Here is a 15,353-nt window from a genome sequence, read left to right as displayed (position 1 = left end):
AGCCCTGCCACAAAAATGGAAAAAAAAACGTCAACACACTTATGAGTAAATATTATGTTCAATTTATAAAGCATGTTTAGGTAAAATGACAGCATGAATTTTACATGAAATGCAACTAATGTTGCTTCAATTAACGTGCAGTTAAAGTTAATGGTACTTAATAGAACATTCAGACTTCTCTGCATTAGTTTACGATTTGCTATCAAATACAAGCTCAGTCAGTAATGAGAAGAATACATGTACAAAATAGCATTGCTATTTACTTGGCCTAATAGAGAAATGTGGAGAGATAAAAAAACAAATATTGCCTTTTGTTCAGTTGCCCTGACGTTACCATTAACACCAACGATATACATGGTATATTGCACTTAGAAGTATAGGTGTTTTAACCTAACAGTAAAGGTAACGTTTTACCAACAAGAACAAAACCAATACCTTTATGTAGGATTCGACACTGGTTGGCATTTGGGTGATGATAACAAAAGCATCAAAGCTACAATTCTGTCTCGTTAAGATATCTGTAAATTGATATGTTTTGCTTTATATATGATCTATTTTCTAAATCTGTTGTATATAAAAAGGTAATCATTGTCACTTTTAAGTTAAATATTTGCCTAGCATGTGCCGAATTGATGCATTGGTACTGAATAGCAGGAAAGGGGGAAGAACACAGTAATACCTTTGAATTTGGGAAAGTCATTAATAATTGCTGATTGGTTTCATGTTTTAAAATTATAAAATTGTATCTGCATGTTGTGCAAGGGATGTGAATGACTATTTCTGGATGAAGCTGAGATAAGCTAGCCCAGCACCAACTTGTTGAGAACCAGTTCAGTACTTTCCATATTAAATTGAGCAAGCTAAACAATACACTAAAAACAAGTCTGCTCTCTAACAGTGGTTATAGAATGCACAAATGACTAGAAGGCTTTGGTTTGGAAAAAAAATGCTTTTATTCTAAGTCTTAATGAAACAGAATTTAAAGGGAGATTAGTCCTTTAATAAAAGTAAAATACTTAGGATGAAGAAGGGTCGCTGAAGAAGAGTCATATGGACTCGAAACATTAACACTGTTTCTCTCTCCACAGATGCTGCCAGATCTGCTGAGTTTTTCGAGCATTTTCTGTTTTTGTTTCAGATTTCCAGCATCCGCAGTATTTTACTTTTAAAATGCTGAGGATACTGGAAATCTGAAATAAAAACAGAAGTGTTGGAAAAACTCAGCAGATCTGGCAGCATCTGTGGAGAGAGAAACAGAGTTAACGTTCCAAGTCCAATATGACTCTTCTTCAGTTACAAAGGAGTCATATGTGACTTGGAACATTAACTCTGTTTCTCTCTCCACAGATGCTGCCAGACCTGCTCAGTTTTTCCAGCAATTTCTGCCATGTGTTTTCCTAATGAGCTTGTTTTAGAAACTAGGGCTATGAAAACTAACGTTTCATATTTTTTCTGCAGAGCTGAGTGAACAAGAGGTTTATTTTAAACATTTCTCAGATGACCTTTTTTATATTGTTTCATGCTGCCTAAATAAGTATCATGTTGCAAATCGCTTCTTAACTTTAGATCTTATTTATTTATGACAAGCAATTTCTTTTTTTTGCAAATTTAGGGGCTGTACATTCATTCATATTTTTGCTTCCAAATTTATTTTAAGGCTGTTTGGTAACAATATAAATAAAACATGAGGTGCATGTGTATATGATGGTGCTGTAGGGCACCTTACTGCAGAGGGTGCTGCATTCTGAATTGTTTGAAAAGGCCGATTTAACTGGACTAATTTAATGCTTCCACAAACATCACTGGATTTAAACGGTCACTTTTCCTTCACAATAACCAAAAAAAGTACTTTTTTTTTAAAAAAAGAAAAACACCCCTCAGGTAAAATAACCTCTGTACATGTCCAAATGGTTTAACTGAAATCTTAACACTCACATTCAAGAAATCTTTTGTTGGTTACATTGACATGACACACACATACTGTTCAGGAGCACTCAGTCCAAACATGTACAAAAGTTTAAAGATAATCCTTACAAAAAAAACCAAAATAAATCAATAAATAATAGTTAACATATTCACTGTAAGCATGTATTATTTATAAATATTCTCACTCATAGCTAGCATATTTAGTACATTTTCTTTTCCTTAATAAATGAAAATAAAAATTGAAATAGCATGCCAATTCAAAAGAGTTAACGCAACTGTGTATAAATAAAACAAAATCCTTCAAAGAGCATAATAAATATTAGATGAAGGGGATATTGGAGTGATTACTATCAGGAGATTACTTCTGAATTTCCTTCAGTGAAAGATCTAACTACCAGTATCTGGCTATAGTAAGGCAAGCGTTTGTGGGGAAGTTACATTCAGTCTCTCTTTCGGCTCCACTCTCTGCGTTGGCACGATTGTAGTTGCACACATTTAACATGAGGCTGATTACTATTGCACATTTTTGCCACCCATACAAGGTGAGCACTCCCCCCCAACCCATTTTACTTAAAAGATACGTAACACTTTGCTGAAAATCACTTCAATGCATTCGCAAAGAAGCTAAATTTTTTTTTCCTCTTTCAAGTCTTATAGCATTTTGGCAAACACTTCAGAAACTGAGGGGTTTCTTTCAGTACCTTTGTCTCAGCAGATGAAAATTACTTTATGTCCCAATAGATTATACAGATTACTATCCTGTAAGAGTTATTTTAGAGAAATAATTCTTACCTTTTTACCTATACTTTCCCCAAAGCATACTGGAGTTCAGTCCCTGAATAGTTTTGAGTGGGGAACAGTTCTGCTGAGCACAGGGCATAGTGTCTTTTTGTTCCCTTATTAGGAGCTGGGTTCATTTATAATGTTAAGAGATAATAAATTATGTTGGCACATTATTCATCCTATTTTCTTTTGTTGAAACCACAGCACCTTCTGGTTTCATCAGTTCGCACCTCCAGTGCTCTCCAGAGACACTGGGTTTTAACTATTTAGCCATTCCCTCAAACCCATTGAGCAAACCAATTCATAGAAATTAGTATGGTTAGCTGAATTTGTGTTCTTCCTCTAGAGGTCCTCCACTTTAACAGTTTCTGAGAGAGCTTGATGGATAAGTGGAATATTTAGTGTGACCTCCTTGGATTGATTCCTCTTATAGGATATAGGAAGTCTTGCAATGAGTTCAAAAACCCAGAATTATAATCATTCCACTGTGATGTATGGCACAATGAACACAACAGCAAGAGCATACACAGTGGAGGCTGGGGCAAGAATTACCATGGAAATCCCAACACTAATTCCACCAGGCTTGGTTGGTGAAATGTACATGACAAATATTGAGCGCCGATGGTAAACAAAAATTAAAAGGACACTAGGCTAGAAACTGTCTTTAGAGCCTGGTTTGTGCCTCGGGGATGTAAATCTCAATGCTATCTGCACGCTCTGCGGCCGAGTTCTGTCGAAAGGAAGCTGCTCGCTTGGCAGCCATTAGCCGTTTCCTCGCCTCTTGTCGTTGCCTGTCAGGAAGGTCAAGGGACTTTTCTCGCATGATAGGGAGTTTTCCTTTTGGTGGCTTCTTTGGTACTGGAGGCGGAATCTTCTTTTCCTCCTAAGAAATTATGAAATAATTATCATTAATATTAAATAGAAATAACACCAAAGTAAAATGGCAGCCACTCATTTATTTTCTTATAATTCTGGCTCCCCCAACAAACTCCATCCCATCCTGTGTGCTTAATATCGCCCCTTGAATATAAAGGGCAGGATTTCACCCCACCCCGCCCATCAGGGGCGAAGTTGAAGTGCGGGCACACACGGGTGCCAATTAAGGCCTGTCCAGCATGACGTCTGCACGGAAGCGCTATGCATTCTCTGTGCGTGCGGGAGGGTGGGGATTCCCTAAACCTGAGAGCGTGCTCTTTCACGCATACACTCGAAATAACACACTCATCTCCCTGAGGCTAAATGCTGCCTCAGGGAGATCGCCTCTACTGTCAAAAATATTAAAAATAGAAAAAAAAATTCCCTGACATGTCCCCTCATGTGACACTGTCACATGAGTTGGGACATGTGCATAACATTTCAAAAAACTTTAATTAAATGTTTTAAAACTTACACGAAACCTCATCCCACCCGTGGATGAGATTTCATGCTTTTTCTAATTCCCGCCTGGGCTCCTGGCCTGCCCACCAACCTTAAGGTTGGACGGACAGATCCATTAATTAGTTTAATGACTCTATCAATGGCCTCAATTGGCCATTGACAGGTCAGCGGGTGCACAGCTGATTTTGCTGAGCCCCCGCCTACCTGAAAATTTAAATGGGACGCGGTGACGTCAGGAGTTCCGCCATTTTACATGTCATTTGACACGTCAGCAAACGAGTCCTGCCCCCCACTTGCCGATGGGAAAATCCTGCCCAAAAAGTTTACAGTTCCAGAGCATTTGCACTTATCTGATTCATGCAGCCAACCCTATTAAGTTGTGCCACTAAGATATGCAAATCTGAAATTAGAGCCACAGACCACAGAAGCAAACAGAGCCTGGCAATGATCAGTCTGATTTACCTGCTCTCATACAGACAAGGAGCAAGAGTAGGCTAGTTGGCCCCTCGAGCCTGCACCACCATTTAATAAGCTCATGGTTGATCTGATAGTAACCTCAAATCTGCATCCCACTACCCCAATAACCTATCACCCCCTTGCTTACCAAGAAACTATCCACCTCTGCCTTAAAAATATTCAAAGAATCTGCTTCCATCGCCTTTTCAGGAAGAGAGTTCCAAAGACTCACGACCCTCTAGGAGAAAAACAATTTGCCTTATCTCTGTTTTAAATGAGCGACCCCTTATTTTTAAACAGTGACCCCTAGTTCTAGATTCTTCCACAAGAGAAAACATCTTCTCCACATCCACCCTGTCAAGAATCCTCAGGATATTTCAATCAAATCACCCCTTCTTCTAAATTCCAAGAATACAAGCCTAGTCTGTCCAACCTTTCCTCATAAGACAACCCACCCGTTCCAGGTATTAGCCTGGTAAACCTTTTCTGAACAGCTTCCAACGCATTTACATCCTTCCTTAAATAAGGTGACCAGTACTGTACACAGTACACCAAACGTGATCTCACAAGTGCTCTGTATAACTGAAGCATAACCTCCCTACTTCTGTATTCAATTCCCCTCGCGATAAATGATAACATTCTATTAGCTTTCCTAATTACTCGCTGTACCTGCATACTAGTCTTTTGTGATTCATGCACTAAGACACCCAGATCCCTCTGCATCTCAGAGCTCTGCAAGCTCTCACCATTTAGACAATATGCTTTTCTTTTATTCTTCTTACCAAAATGGACAATTTTACATTTTCCCACATTATACTCCATTTGACAGATCTTTGCCCACTCACTTAACCTGGCTATATATTTTTGTAGCCTCCTTATGTCCTCTCCACAACTTACTTTCCTACCTATCTTTGTGTCATCAGCAAATTTGGCAACCATCCTATTTATCCCTTCATCCAAGGCATTTATATAAATTCTAAACAGTTGAGGTCCCAGCACTGATCCCTGTGGCGCACCACTTGTAATATCTTGGCAACCTAAAAAAGATCCTTTTATTCCTACTCTCTGTTCCCTGTTAGCCAGCCAATCTTCTATCCATGCCAATAAGTTACCCCTATACCATGACCCTATACCATATTTCCCACAATATCCTTTGATGTGGTACTTTATCAAATGCCTTCTGGAAATCTCAGCACAGTACATCCAGTGATTTCCCTTTATCCACAGCACATGTCACTTTCTCAAAGAATGCCAATAAATTGGTTAAACACAATTTCCCTTTCACAAAACCATGTTGGCTCTGCCTGATTACCTTGAGCTTATCCAAATGCCCTGCTATAACTTCTTTAATAATAGCTTCTAACATTTTCTCTATGACAGATGTTAAGCTAACTGGCCTGTAGTTTCACACTTTCTGTCTCCCCTTTTTGAATAATGCAGTTACATTTGCTATCTTCCAATCTAATGGAACCTTCCCCGAATCTAGGGAGTTTCGGAAAATTAGATCAATGCGTCAACTATTAGCCACTTCTTTTAAGACCCTAGGATGAAATCCATCAGGACCCAGGTACTTGTCAGCCCAGAGCTCCAATAATTTACTCATTACCTCTTCTCTGGTGATTATAATATTCTGAGTTCCTCCCTCCCTTTCATTTCTTGATTTATAGCTATTTCTGGAATGTTACCTGTATTCTCTATAGTGAAGACTGATGCAAAATACTTGTTCAATTCATCTGCCATCTCCTTGTTTTCCATTATCAATTCTCCAGATTCACTTTCTGTAGGACCAACACTCACTTTGTTAACTCGTTTCTTTTCTAAATATTTATGGAAACTCTTACTAACTGTTTTTATATTTCTTGCTAGTTTTCTCTTGTACTCTAATTTTAACCTCCTTATTAATCTTTTAGTCATCTTTTGATGTTCCTTACATTCTGTCAAATCTTCTGACCTTCTACCTATCTTTGCTCAAGTATATACTTCTTCTTTAAGTTTGATATTATCTTTAACCTTTCTAGTTAACCACGGATGGGTGTCTGTCCCTTGGACTCTTTCTTAATAGTTGGAATGTATCTATTCTGTGTATTCTGAAATATCCCTTTAAATATCAGCCACTGCATCTCTATTGACTTATCCCTTAACCTAATTTGCCTATTCACTTTAGCCAGCTCTGCTTTCATGCTGTCATAACTGCCCTTACTTAAGTTTAAAAACATAGTCCTGGACCCACTCATCTTTCCCTCAAACTGAATGTAAAGTTCAATCATATTATGGTCGCTGCTACCTTAGGGCACCTTCACTATGAGGTCACTAATCCCATCCCATTGCATAACACCAGGTATAGTATAGCTTGCTCTCTAGTCGGCTCCAGAACATGCTGTTCCAAGAAACTATCCCGGAAACATTCAATGTACTCCTCATCTAGGTTACCTTTGCCCATCTGAATTTTTCAGTCTATATGTAGATTAAAATCTCCCTTGATTATTGCCATGCCTTTCTGACAAGCTCCAGTTATTTTCTTCCTTTATGTTCAGCCCTACCATGTGAATACTGTTAGTGGGCCTGTACACAACTTCCACAAGTGACTTCTTGTCTTTACCATTTCTCACCTCTACCCAAACAATTTCCACATCCTGGTTTCCTGAACTTAGGCCATCCCTCTCTATTTTGCTAATACCACAATTAACTAACAGAGCCACCCCTCCACATTTTTCTCACTTCCTGTCCTTCCTAAATGTCCTATACCCTTTAATATTCAGGTTTCAATCCATGTCTCTTGCAGCCAATCTCAGTAATGGCTATTAATTCTATGTGCACTCTCAGTACATCTGTTTTGTTTCAAATGCTTTGCGCATTCAGATACAGAACCTTTAGTTTTATCCTTTTATTCTCTTTATAACCTCTAGTATCATCTGTTGATTTTCTGTTGGATTTGTACTCTCTGTCCATTCCTGTCACTGTCTGTTTTTCATTTCCCGTAATAATACCTTTCCTTTTTGCCTTGCCTCTACTCTTTGATTTACCACATCTTCCAAAACTTGTACCCTTGCCCTCACTACTTAGTTTAAAAACCCTCTCTATTTACCTAATATGTGGCTTGCAAGAACACCAGTCCTAGCATGGTTCGGTGTAGACCATCCCAAAGACACCGATCCCACCTTCGTCAGTACTGGTGCCAGTGCCCCACGAACCAGAACCCACTTCTCCCACGCCAGTCTTTGAGCCAAGCATATATCTCTCTAATCTGATTTGTCCTATGCCAAATTACACGTGGCTCTGGTAATAATCCAGAGATTATGACTTTTGGGGTTCTGCTTCTTAATTTGGTGCCAAGTTCCTCAAACTGACAACGCAGAACCTCCTTCTTTGTCCTGCCTATGTCATTGGTACCTACGTGGACCACAAAGGCTGGGTCCTCCCCTCCCTACTGCAAGTTCCTCTCCAGCCCTGAGCAGATGTCCTAAACCCTGGCACCGGACAGGCAACACAGCCACCTCGACTCACGCTCTTTGCTGCAGAGAACAGTGTCAATTCTTTTGACTATACTGTCCCCCACTATCACTACATTCCCCCCGCTCGAATGGCTTCCTGTAACATGGTGCCATGGCCAGTTAGCTCATCCACCCTGCAGCCCTCAGAAATGAAATGAGCACTCATCAATTTAGCATTATTTGCAGGTGGGGAACAGTTTAATTTCTTTGAAAACAAAGTCCTAATACAGAGAGAAAATAAGTGTTCTCATGTGAAATGCTTTAAGTGTGGAACTAATGTTAACCATTCAATACAGAACTGTAAAAAACTGTTTATTTCAAGGACTGAAGAGCAAAAGCTACACACATTCATAAACACTGTAACCTCTAACTCCTAGAAGGACATGGAGTACCATCACCTCCAAGGTCCCCTGTAAACCATACATTTTCCTGATGCAGACATCACAATCACCAATCCTTTGTCGTTGCTGGGTCGAAATCCTGCAACTCCCTATCTAACAGCACTGTGAAAGTACCTAAACTACAAGGACTGTAGTGTTTCTAGGCTGCAGCTCACCACCACCTTTTCATGGACATTTCAGTATGGGCAACAAATTCTGGCCTTGCTAGCGATACCCACATCCCATGAATGAATAATAAAAAAATAAAAAGGACCATTTGAGTCATAGAAGTGCCAGACAATGACTATGCCTAACAAGAGAGTTGCAAAATCATCTCCCTGAGACCTTACATTTCCAGTTCCTCAACATCAACATTCTGAGCGTCACTGTTGATCAGAAACTTGAATGCACCAGTTACACAGACACCTTGGCTACTAAAGCTGAGTATTCTGTGGTGAGTGACTCATCTCCTAATTTCCCCAATGCCTCAACCCCCTCCCACGGTACCTTCCCATGCAACCGCATAAGGTGCAACACCTGTCCCTTTACTTCCCCCCTCCTCAACATCCAAGGGCCCAAACACTCCTTTCAGGTGAAGCAGCATTTCACTTGCACTTCCCTCAATTTAGTCTACTGCATTCGCTGCTCCCAATGCAGTTTCCTCTACATTGGAGAGACCAAATGCAGACTGGGTGACCTCCAGTCTGTCCGCAAGCATGATCCAGACCTCCCTGTCGCTTGCCATTTCAACACACTACCCTGCTCTCATGCCCACATGTCCGTCCTTGGCCTGCTGCAATGTTCCAGTGAAGCTCAATGCAAACTGGAGGAACAGCACCTCATCTTCCGACTAGGCACTTTACAGCCTTCCGGACTGAATATTGAGTTCAACAACTTTAGATCATGAATTCTCTCCTCCATCTCCACCCCCTTTCTGATCCCACTTTTTCCCAATAGTTTCTATAGATTTTTCTTTTCCGTCCTATTTCCATTATTTTTAAATGTATTTCCATTCATTGTTTTATCTCTACCTTTTAGCCTATTTCGATCCCTTCCCCCCACCCCACCCCCACTAAGGCTATCTGTACCTTGCTCGTCCTGCTTTCTACCCTTAATGTCACCTATTAGCACATTTAACTAATATCACCACCATCAACACCTCTTTGTCCTTTTGTCTATGATATCTTTTGGCAATCTCCACCTATAATCAGCCCTCTACCCAGCTCTACCTGTCCCCCCCCCCCCCCCCCCCCACCCCGCCAACCAAACCAACTTATATTTCACCTCTCTTCTATTTTTCCTTAGTTCTGATGAAGAGTCATACGGACTTGAAATGTTAACTGTATCCCTCTCTGCAGAGATAAAAACAAAAAAACTGCGGATGCTGGAAATCCAAAACAAAAACAGAATTACCTGGAAAAACTCAGCAGGTCTGGCAGCATCGGCGGAGAAGAAAAGAGTTGACGTTTCGAGTCCTCATGACCCTTCGACAGAACTTGAGTTCGAGTCCAGGAAAGAGCTGAAATATAAGCTGGTTTAAGCCAGCTTAAACCAGCTTATATTTCAGCTCTTTCCTGGACTCGAACTCAAGTTCTGTCGAAGGGTCATGAGGACTCGAAACGTCAACTCTTTTCTTCTCCGCCGATGCTGCCAGACCTGCTGAGTTTTTCCAGGTAATTCTGTTTTTGTTTTCCCTCTCTGCAGATGCTGTCAGGCCTGCTGAGTTTTTCCAGGTATTTTAATTTTTGATATATTGTTGTTAGGCAAGGGCATTCGGCGAAATTGAACATGGTAGGTGGACGGAATTGAGGTACAGATCAGTCATAAAATATCTGAATGGTAGGACATGTTCTATGGTCAGGGGTCGGTAAACTATAGCACGTGTACCAAAGGTGGAACGTGAAATGATAGTCCAGTCTGAGCAGCCAGAGCCACAGATCTGACAGACCGGCTTAAAGAAATCGGAACCAGTGTTCCGATCCTTTTAAAGCCGGTCTGTCAGTTTCAATTTCACGGAGTTGCTGCCGGTCTTTTAGTGTCAGTGTCAATTTCATGGAGTTGCTGCCGGTCTTTTAGTGTCAGTGTCAATTTCATGGAGTTGCTGCCGGTCTTTTAGTGTCAGTGTCAATTTCATGGAGTTGCTGCCGGTTTGTCAGTGTCAATTTCACGGAGTTGCTGCCGGTCTTTTAGTGTCAATTTCACGGAGTTGCTGCCGGTCTGTCAGTGTCAATTTCACGGAGTTGCTGCCGGTTTGTCAGTGTCAATTTCACGGAGTTGCTGCCGGTTTGTCAGTGTCAATTTCACGGAGTTGCTGCCGGTCTGTCAGTGTCAATTTCACGGAGTTGCTGCCGGTTTGTCAGTGTCAATTTCATGGAGTTGCTGCCGGTTTGTCAGTGTCAATTTCACGGAGTTGCTGCCGGTCTTTTAGTGTCAATTTCACGGAGTTGCTGCCGGTTTGTCAGTGTCAATTTCACGGAGTTGCTGCGCTGCTGCTTCCGACCTTCGGAAAAGCCCGCGAGAAAGCCGAAGCTGCCCGAAGGTCAGCAGCAGCGTGGCAATGGTCAGGAGAGCTCTCGGTTGAAAATGGCAGGTGAAATCCTTGCAATTTTAGAAGCAATTAGCTGCTGCTGTGTGTGTAGGGGGCGGCGGTTTGGGGGGGGGGTGGGTGGAGATTGGAGGGAAGGTTACAAGGGGGCGGGTGGTTGGTATTACTGACACGCAAAACCTTAAATTAGAAAGAATAACCAAACACTGGGCACGCCACTCCTGAAAGGTTTGCTGACCCCTGTTCTAGGAGCTGAATTGTCTACTGTTGTTGTCAAATCCCTATGAGTTGCGCAAGTCTGTTTCGGAGGTAATATGGATGTTCTTGCACTGGGTGTATTAGTGTGGACACAATTTATTCTATTAGCTCCACTTCCCACCAAACACCATGTAAAGACCTCGGAAAGTAAATCTTGAAAAATCCAATACAGCACATCTTACAGATTTTGCACCAGTTTTGTGCTTTGTTCTTTCATAAAAAAAGTTCCTAAGGACATTGCAAACACTTAGAGGCTGTGGCTGACATTTTACCACCCTGCCCTGACCTCACCACCCCCCAAAGCAGTCCCGCGGACAGGCCATTTTCCCAGCAGTGGGGACGGCAGTAGCTCAGCCATCTGCCAACCGGGTCATGCGGGCAGCCAATTTACATAATCAAAGGGCAAACTGACAGCCATTTTCTCAGGTCACTGACAATTTGGGGAGGCTGCCAGCTACACTAAGGCAGATGTGAAAGGCAGTCACTCTCGCCTCACCTCGGGAGTTCAGCTCTTTTGTCCATGTTTGAACCAAGGCTGTAATGAGGTCAGGAGCTGAGTGGCCCTGGTGGAACCCAAACTGAGTGTCAGAGAGCAGGTTATTGACCCCTTCCATCATTTTACTGATGATCGAGAGTAGACTGATGGGGCGGTAATTGGCTGGGTTGGATTTGTCCTGCTTTTTGTGTACAGGACATACCTGGGCAATTTTCCACATAGCCAGGTAGGTTCCAGTGTTGTAGCTGTACTTGAACAGCTTGGCTAGGGGTGCAGCAAGTTCTGGAGCACAAGTCTTCAGTACTATTGAAGGTTAACCCTCTGATCTCCAGGGCCTGCCTGCCTGGCCCTGGCTCAGCAGCAAATTTCTCACCTTCCTTTCGAGGGTGCCTCAAACTGGAGGCGCCCTCTCATTCTCATTGCAGCCACAGCAGCAGCTCCATGCAGCCAAGACTGTAATGATTTGGCCAGCAGTGTAGAGAGTCAACCCTCTATAATTAATTGGGTTATGGGCGTGGTGGGGTCTTTTAATTGGCTATTGCTGGGAAGATTGCCATTGCAGTCCTGCTGCCCGCCCTTGCAGGCTCAGGACTCGCATTTGCTACCAACCTCGAGACAGAAGGAAACTGGGCCTTTCTGGGGAAAAGCAATGTTAGCTGAATATTAATTTCATTGGCTACATTTCATTTCACTGCACCATTTTACCTTACCTGTTTTTCAAATGGCTCAATAGGTTTCCAATCATTTGCCTTCAGCTGATGCAGCTCATCAAACTTCATGCTGACATCTTCAATGGAAAGCTGCAGGAGGTCCCAAAATCCTGCTAGATCCTGGGAGGTAGGCCTTGGCATCGCACTGGGATCCTAGCAGGTACAAATCAGCTCATTAATAATTCATTCTAGATACACTATTAAAAAATTACACCTCTGAAATTGCAGATTTTACAATTTATGGATATTTAGATACTTTCACTGTTTACCTCATTGCAGATTCATTAGCCAAGACTCATTCGACATGTGCCAAAATACTGGAAATCATTTTGGCTTGACATTAATATTAGAAATCAGAGAGCAAAGGAATGCTGGGCAATCTAAACAGACATGGCAAAGACTTTAGTTCAATTAACTTTAAAATGCATCTTTTGTGCTCTTACTACTGCACAATAACTGAAATACTTCTCAACTATGACAGCTCAACAGTTTTCACTTTGAACTTTGAGCCATCACAACACCATTTCAACCTTGTACAGCAGAGTATCTCATGAGGGAGCATAATAATTAAACAGAAAAATAAGCTGCAATGTTTTAAGCAGCATTTTATTCTGAACAACTATCTTTGCTATTGATCTTGGCCTCCTGAAGATAAATGATGATTCTCCAAATGAGGCTAAAATGTTCATGCGCACCATTTTGCTGAAAATGATTTTTAATATTCACGTAAAATCTTGTTATAATCTTGAATTTTTGTGGTGTTTCAAAATATGAAGGAGGGAGGGAGAATGAGCATTGGGTTTTTGCAATGAGTGGCTATGCCTCTCTGGCACAATTAAAATATAGGCAATTGCAAGGCAATGTGCCAGAAATCAAATTACTAAGTCACTTAAACAGGCCAAGTGTGCTTGAAAGTCAGCAATTGGTGTTAAATATTAGATGCAGTGACCCTGAAATTCCTCATAGATTCTACCTATTTCTTGTTGTAACTCCAGAATGAGCCTGGCAGAATCTAATATGGTGAAACATGACTCTAACATATCTAAATTCACCATGAGGGTTGGCGTTTTCAACCCTGGGCTTTGTTGGAACCTGTGTCACAACTCCAAATTAAAGCATATCCCCCAATAATGGGAATTTTGTCTGCAGGAGGACACACTGAAATGTGTTGAAGACAATTTTCTGGAACATTGCTGCCATGTGAAAATCACAAATGTTCTCCAAAGCGAGATCTTTCCAATTATTAAAGACTTGAAATCAAAAAGAGCCAGTCAGGGATCTTGTCCTCAGTGAACAGAGAGTGAAATACTCCAAAGTACAGGATGTTTTAAGGGCAAAAAATAATTACAAAAATTACATCTGGAAAAACGTGTGCATCGAGTGCCATCCATTGTTGACCCAAAGAACGTAACATTACTTATTTTTAATGATACTTCACATTCTAATCTATGTGATGGGTATTCTAATGCAACTGGTTTAATTATACTTCTTATGGAAATGGGAATTGTTGTCCTTTATACATTTGTACAAGAACCAAATGTTCGACCGTTTTTGTGACTATGTTTCTGTGATTTATAAATAAGGCGAGAGTAAAGATAAAGGGGTTCAGGAAGTTCCATAGGAAAGTGTGGCCTCTACATAACTTATTGTAGGAGAACAAAATCGCAAAGTATGTAAAACACATCTAACCTGGCAATACTGCATCACTTAGCAGGTTAAAGAATATTTTGACTTGGCAGTAGAACAAATGTCAGACCTGTGAAATTCTGTTAGTCAATGTAATATTCACCTTAATTTGAAGGCATTTGGTTTAGTGCATAAGGTGTGCAATCAACCAGCTTGTTCTGGCAAATCTCAGAATACTTAGTCCATGATTCACGAACTACCCATTCCTTGGTGCATTCTCCAAGAAATAAAACAGACTCTATTTCATTACGTATGCAATATTGCTGTAGGCTCTAATAGTGAGAACTTATTTGTCATTTGCCATGTAGTACTGAAAGCATTGCAAATTTAAAAAATGGACATGTGCTACAATTTCATGATGTAATCACTGTAGTTTACAGTGGTCATTACAAATTGACAACATCATGCAAGTACATACATCCATTTTAAGCAGTGTCACCTTTCTTATTGGTGTAAAAGAAATCCTGGCATTTCTAAATATATGTCCATCTCCATTGTCCCTGTTGTTTCAAAATGGAAGTTTTATTATGTTCCTTTCTGAATAATTAATCTAATTTCAAGGGCTTTTGTGAGAGAGTTTAGGCACAGTGCAAGTTGCATTAAATTAGTACTATACATTAAGACCTCTTCTTTATTTGCCATAAGATAAATGATTTCTAATGTATGCAATGATTTAAACATGTGCATCTTGACAAGTATCTGAGATGGTAGAATATCTGCAATAAAAGCACAGAATTCTGTAATGTGGTGGGGGGTTAGGCCTCCTTCTGCATGAGCGGACAACCTGATGCCTGGTTCAGGGGTGGGCCCTGGCCTATGCAGGAGCCTATACCAATATGGCGGGCGATGCACTTCCACATATAAATGATGTAATAGAAAATACAATAATGGAAATACAAGTGTAAGAACAGAATGTGTGACTTTAAAATCGGGACGGAACATGTTCTGGTTTAATATCACTCATCCACTAATCCTGCTTTACCTGAAGGCTGCACTTGGTCTTTGACTTCCTCTTTGCAACACCACAGAAGATCGATGAGTAATATATTAAAAATCTCACATCGGTGTTCATTTCTTGTCGGCTTTTCTCATTATAAATTTCAACAGCTATGTGGAAACTTCCAATGTAATTTTGTCATGATGTAATTTTACCTTCCCCTAGTAGGTAGTGCTTTATAGCCACCATTGCCTGAATGTAAACATGATGTGTTTATATGGGCTATTCTCAGTATAAGTGCAAATATA

General features: G+C 40.8%; 1 protein-coding gene across 1 annotated transcript in view; it reads right to left on the bottom strand.

Moving 5' to 3' along the window:
• Nucleotides 1–3,373: 3,373 nt before the first annotated feature.
• The window catches only part of dlgap2a (discs, large (Drosophila) homolog-associated protein 2a), a 181,270-nt gene continuing 169,290 nt past the window's right edge, over nt 3,374–15,353 (bottom strand). Inside the window, exons 12-13 of the mRNA XM_041188234.1 lie at nt 12,423–12,575; nt 3,374–3,592 (exon numbers count right to left, since the gene is read on the bottom strand). Coding sequence (XP_041044168.1) covers nt 3,374–3,592; nt 12,423–12,575 — 372 coding nt within the window. The remainder of the gene's footprint in view (nt 3,593–12,422; nt 12,576–15,353) is intronic.

Source organism: Carcharodon carcharias, chromosome 5 (assembly GCF_017639515.1).
Source record: "Carcharodon carcharias isolate sCarCar2 chromosome 5, sCarCar2.pri, whole genome shotgun sequence".
In the NCBI taxonomy this organism is placed as follows: domain Eukaryota; kingdom Metazoa; phylum Chordata; class Chondrichthyes; order Lamniformes; family Lamnidae; genus Carcharodon; species Carcharodon carcharias.
The sequence above is the reverse complement of the archived record's forward strand: the minus strand, read 5'-3'. Positions and strand labels throughout refer to the sequence as shown.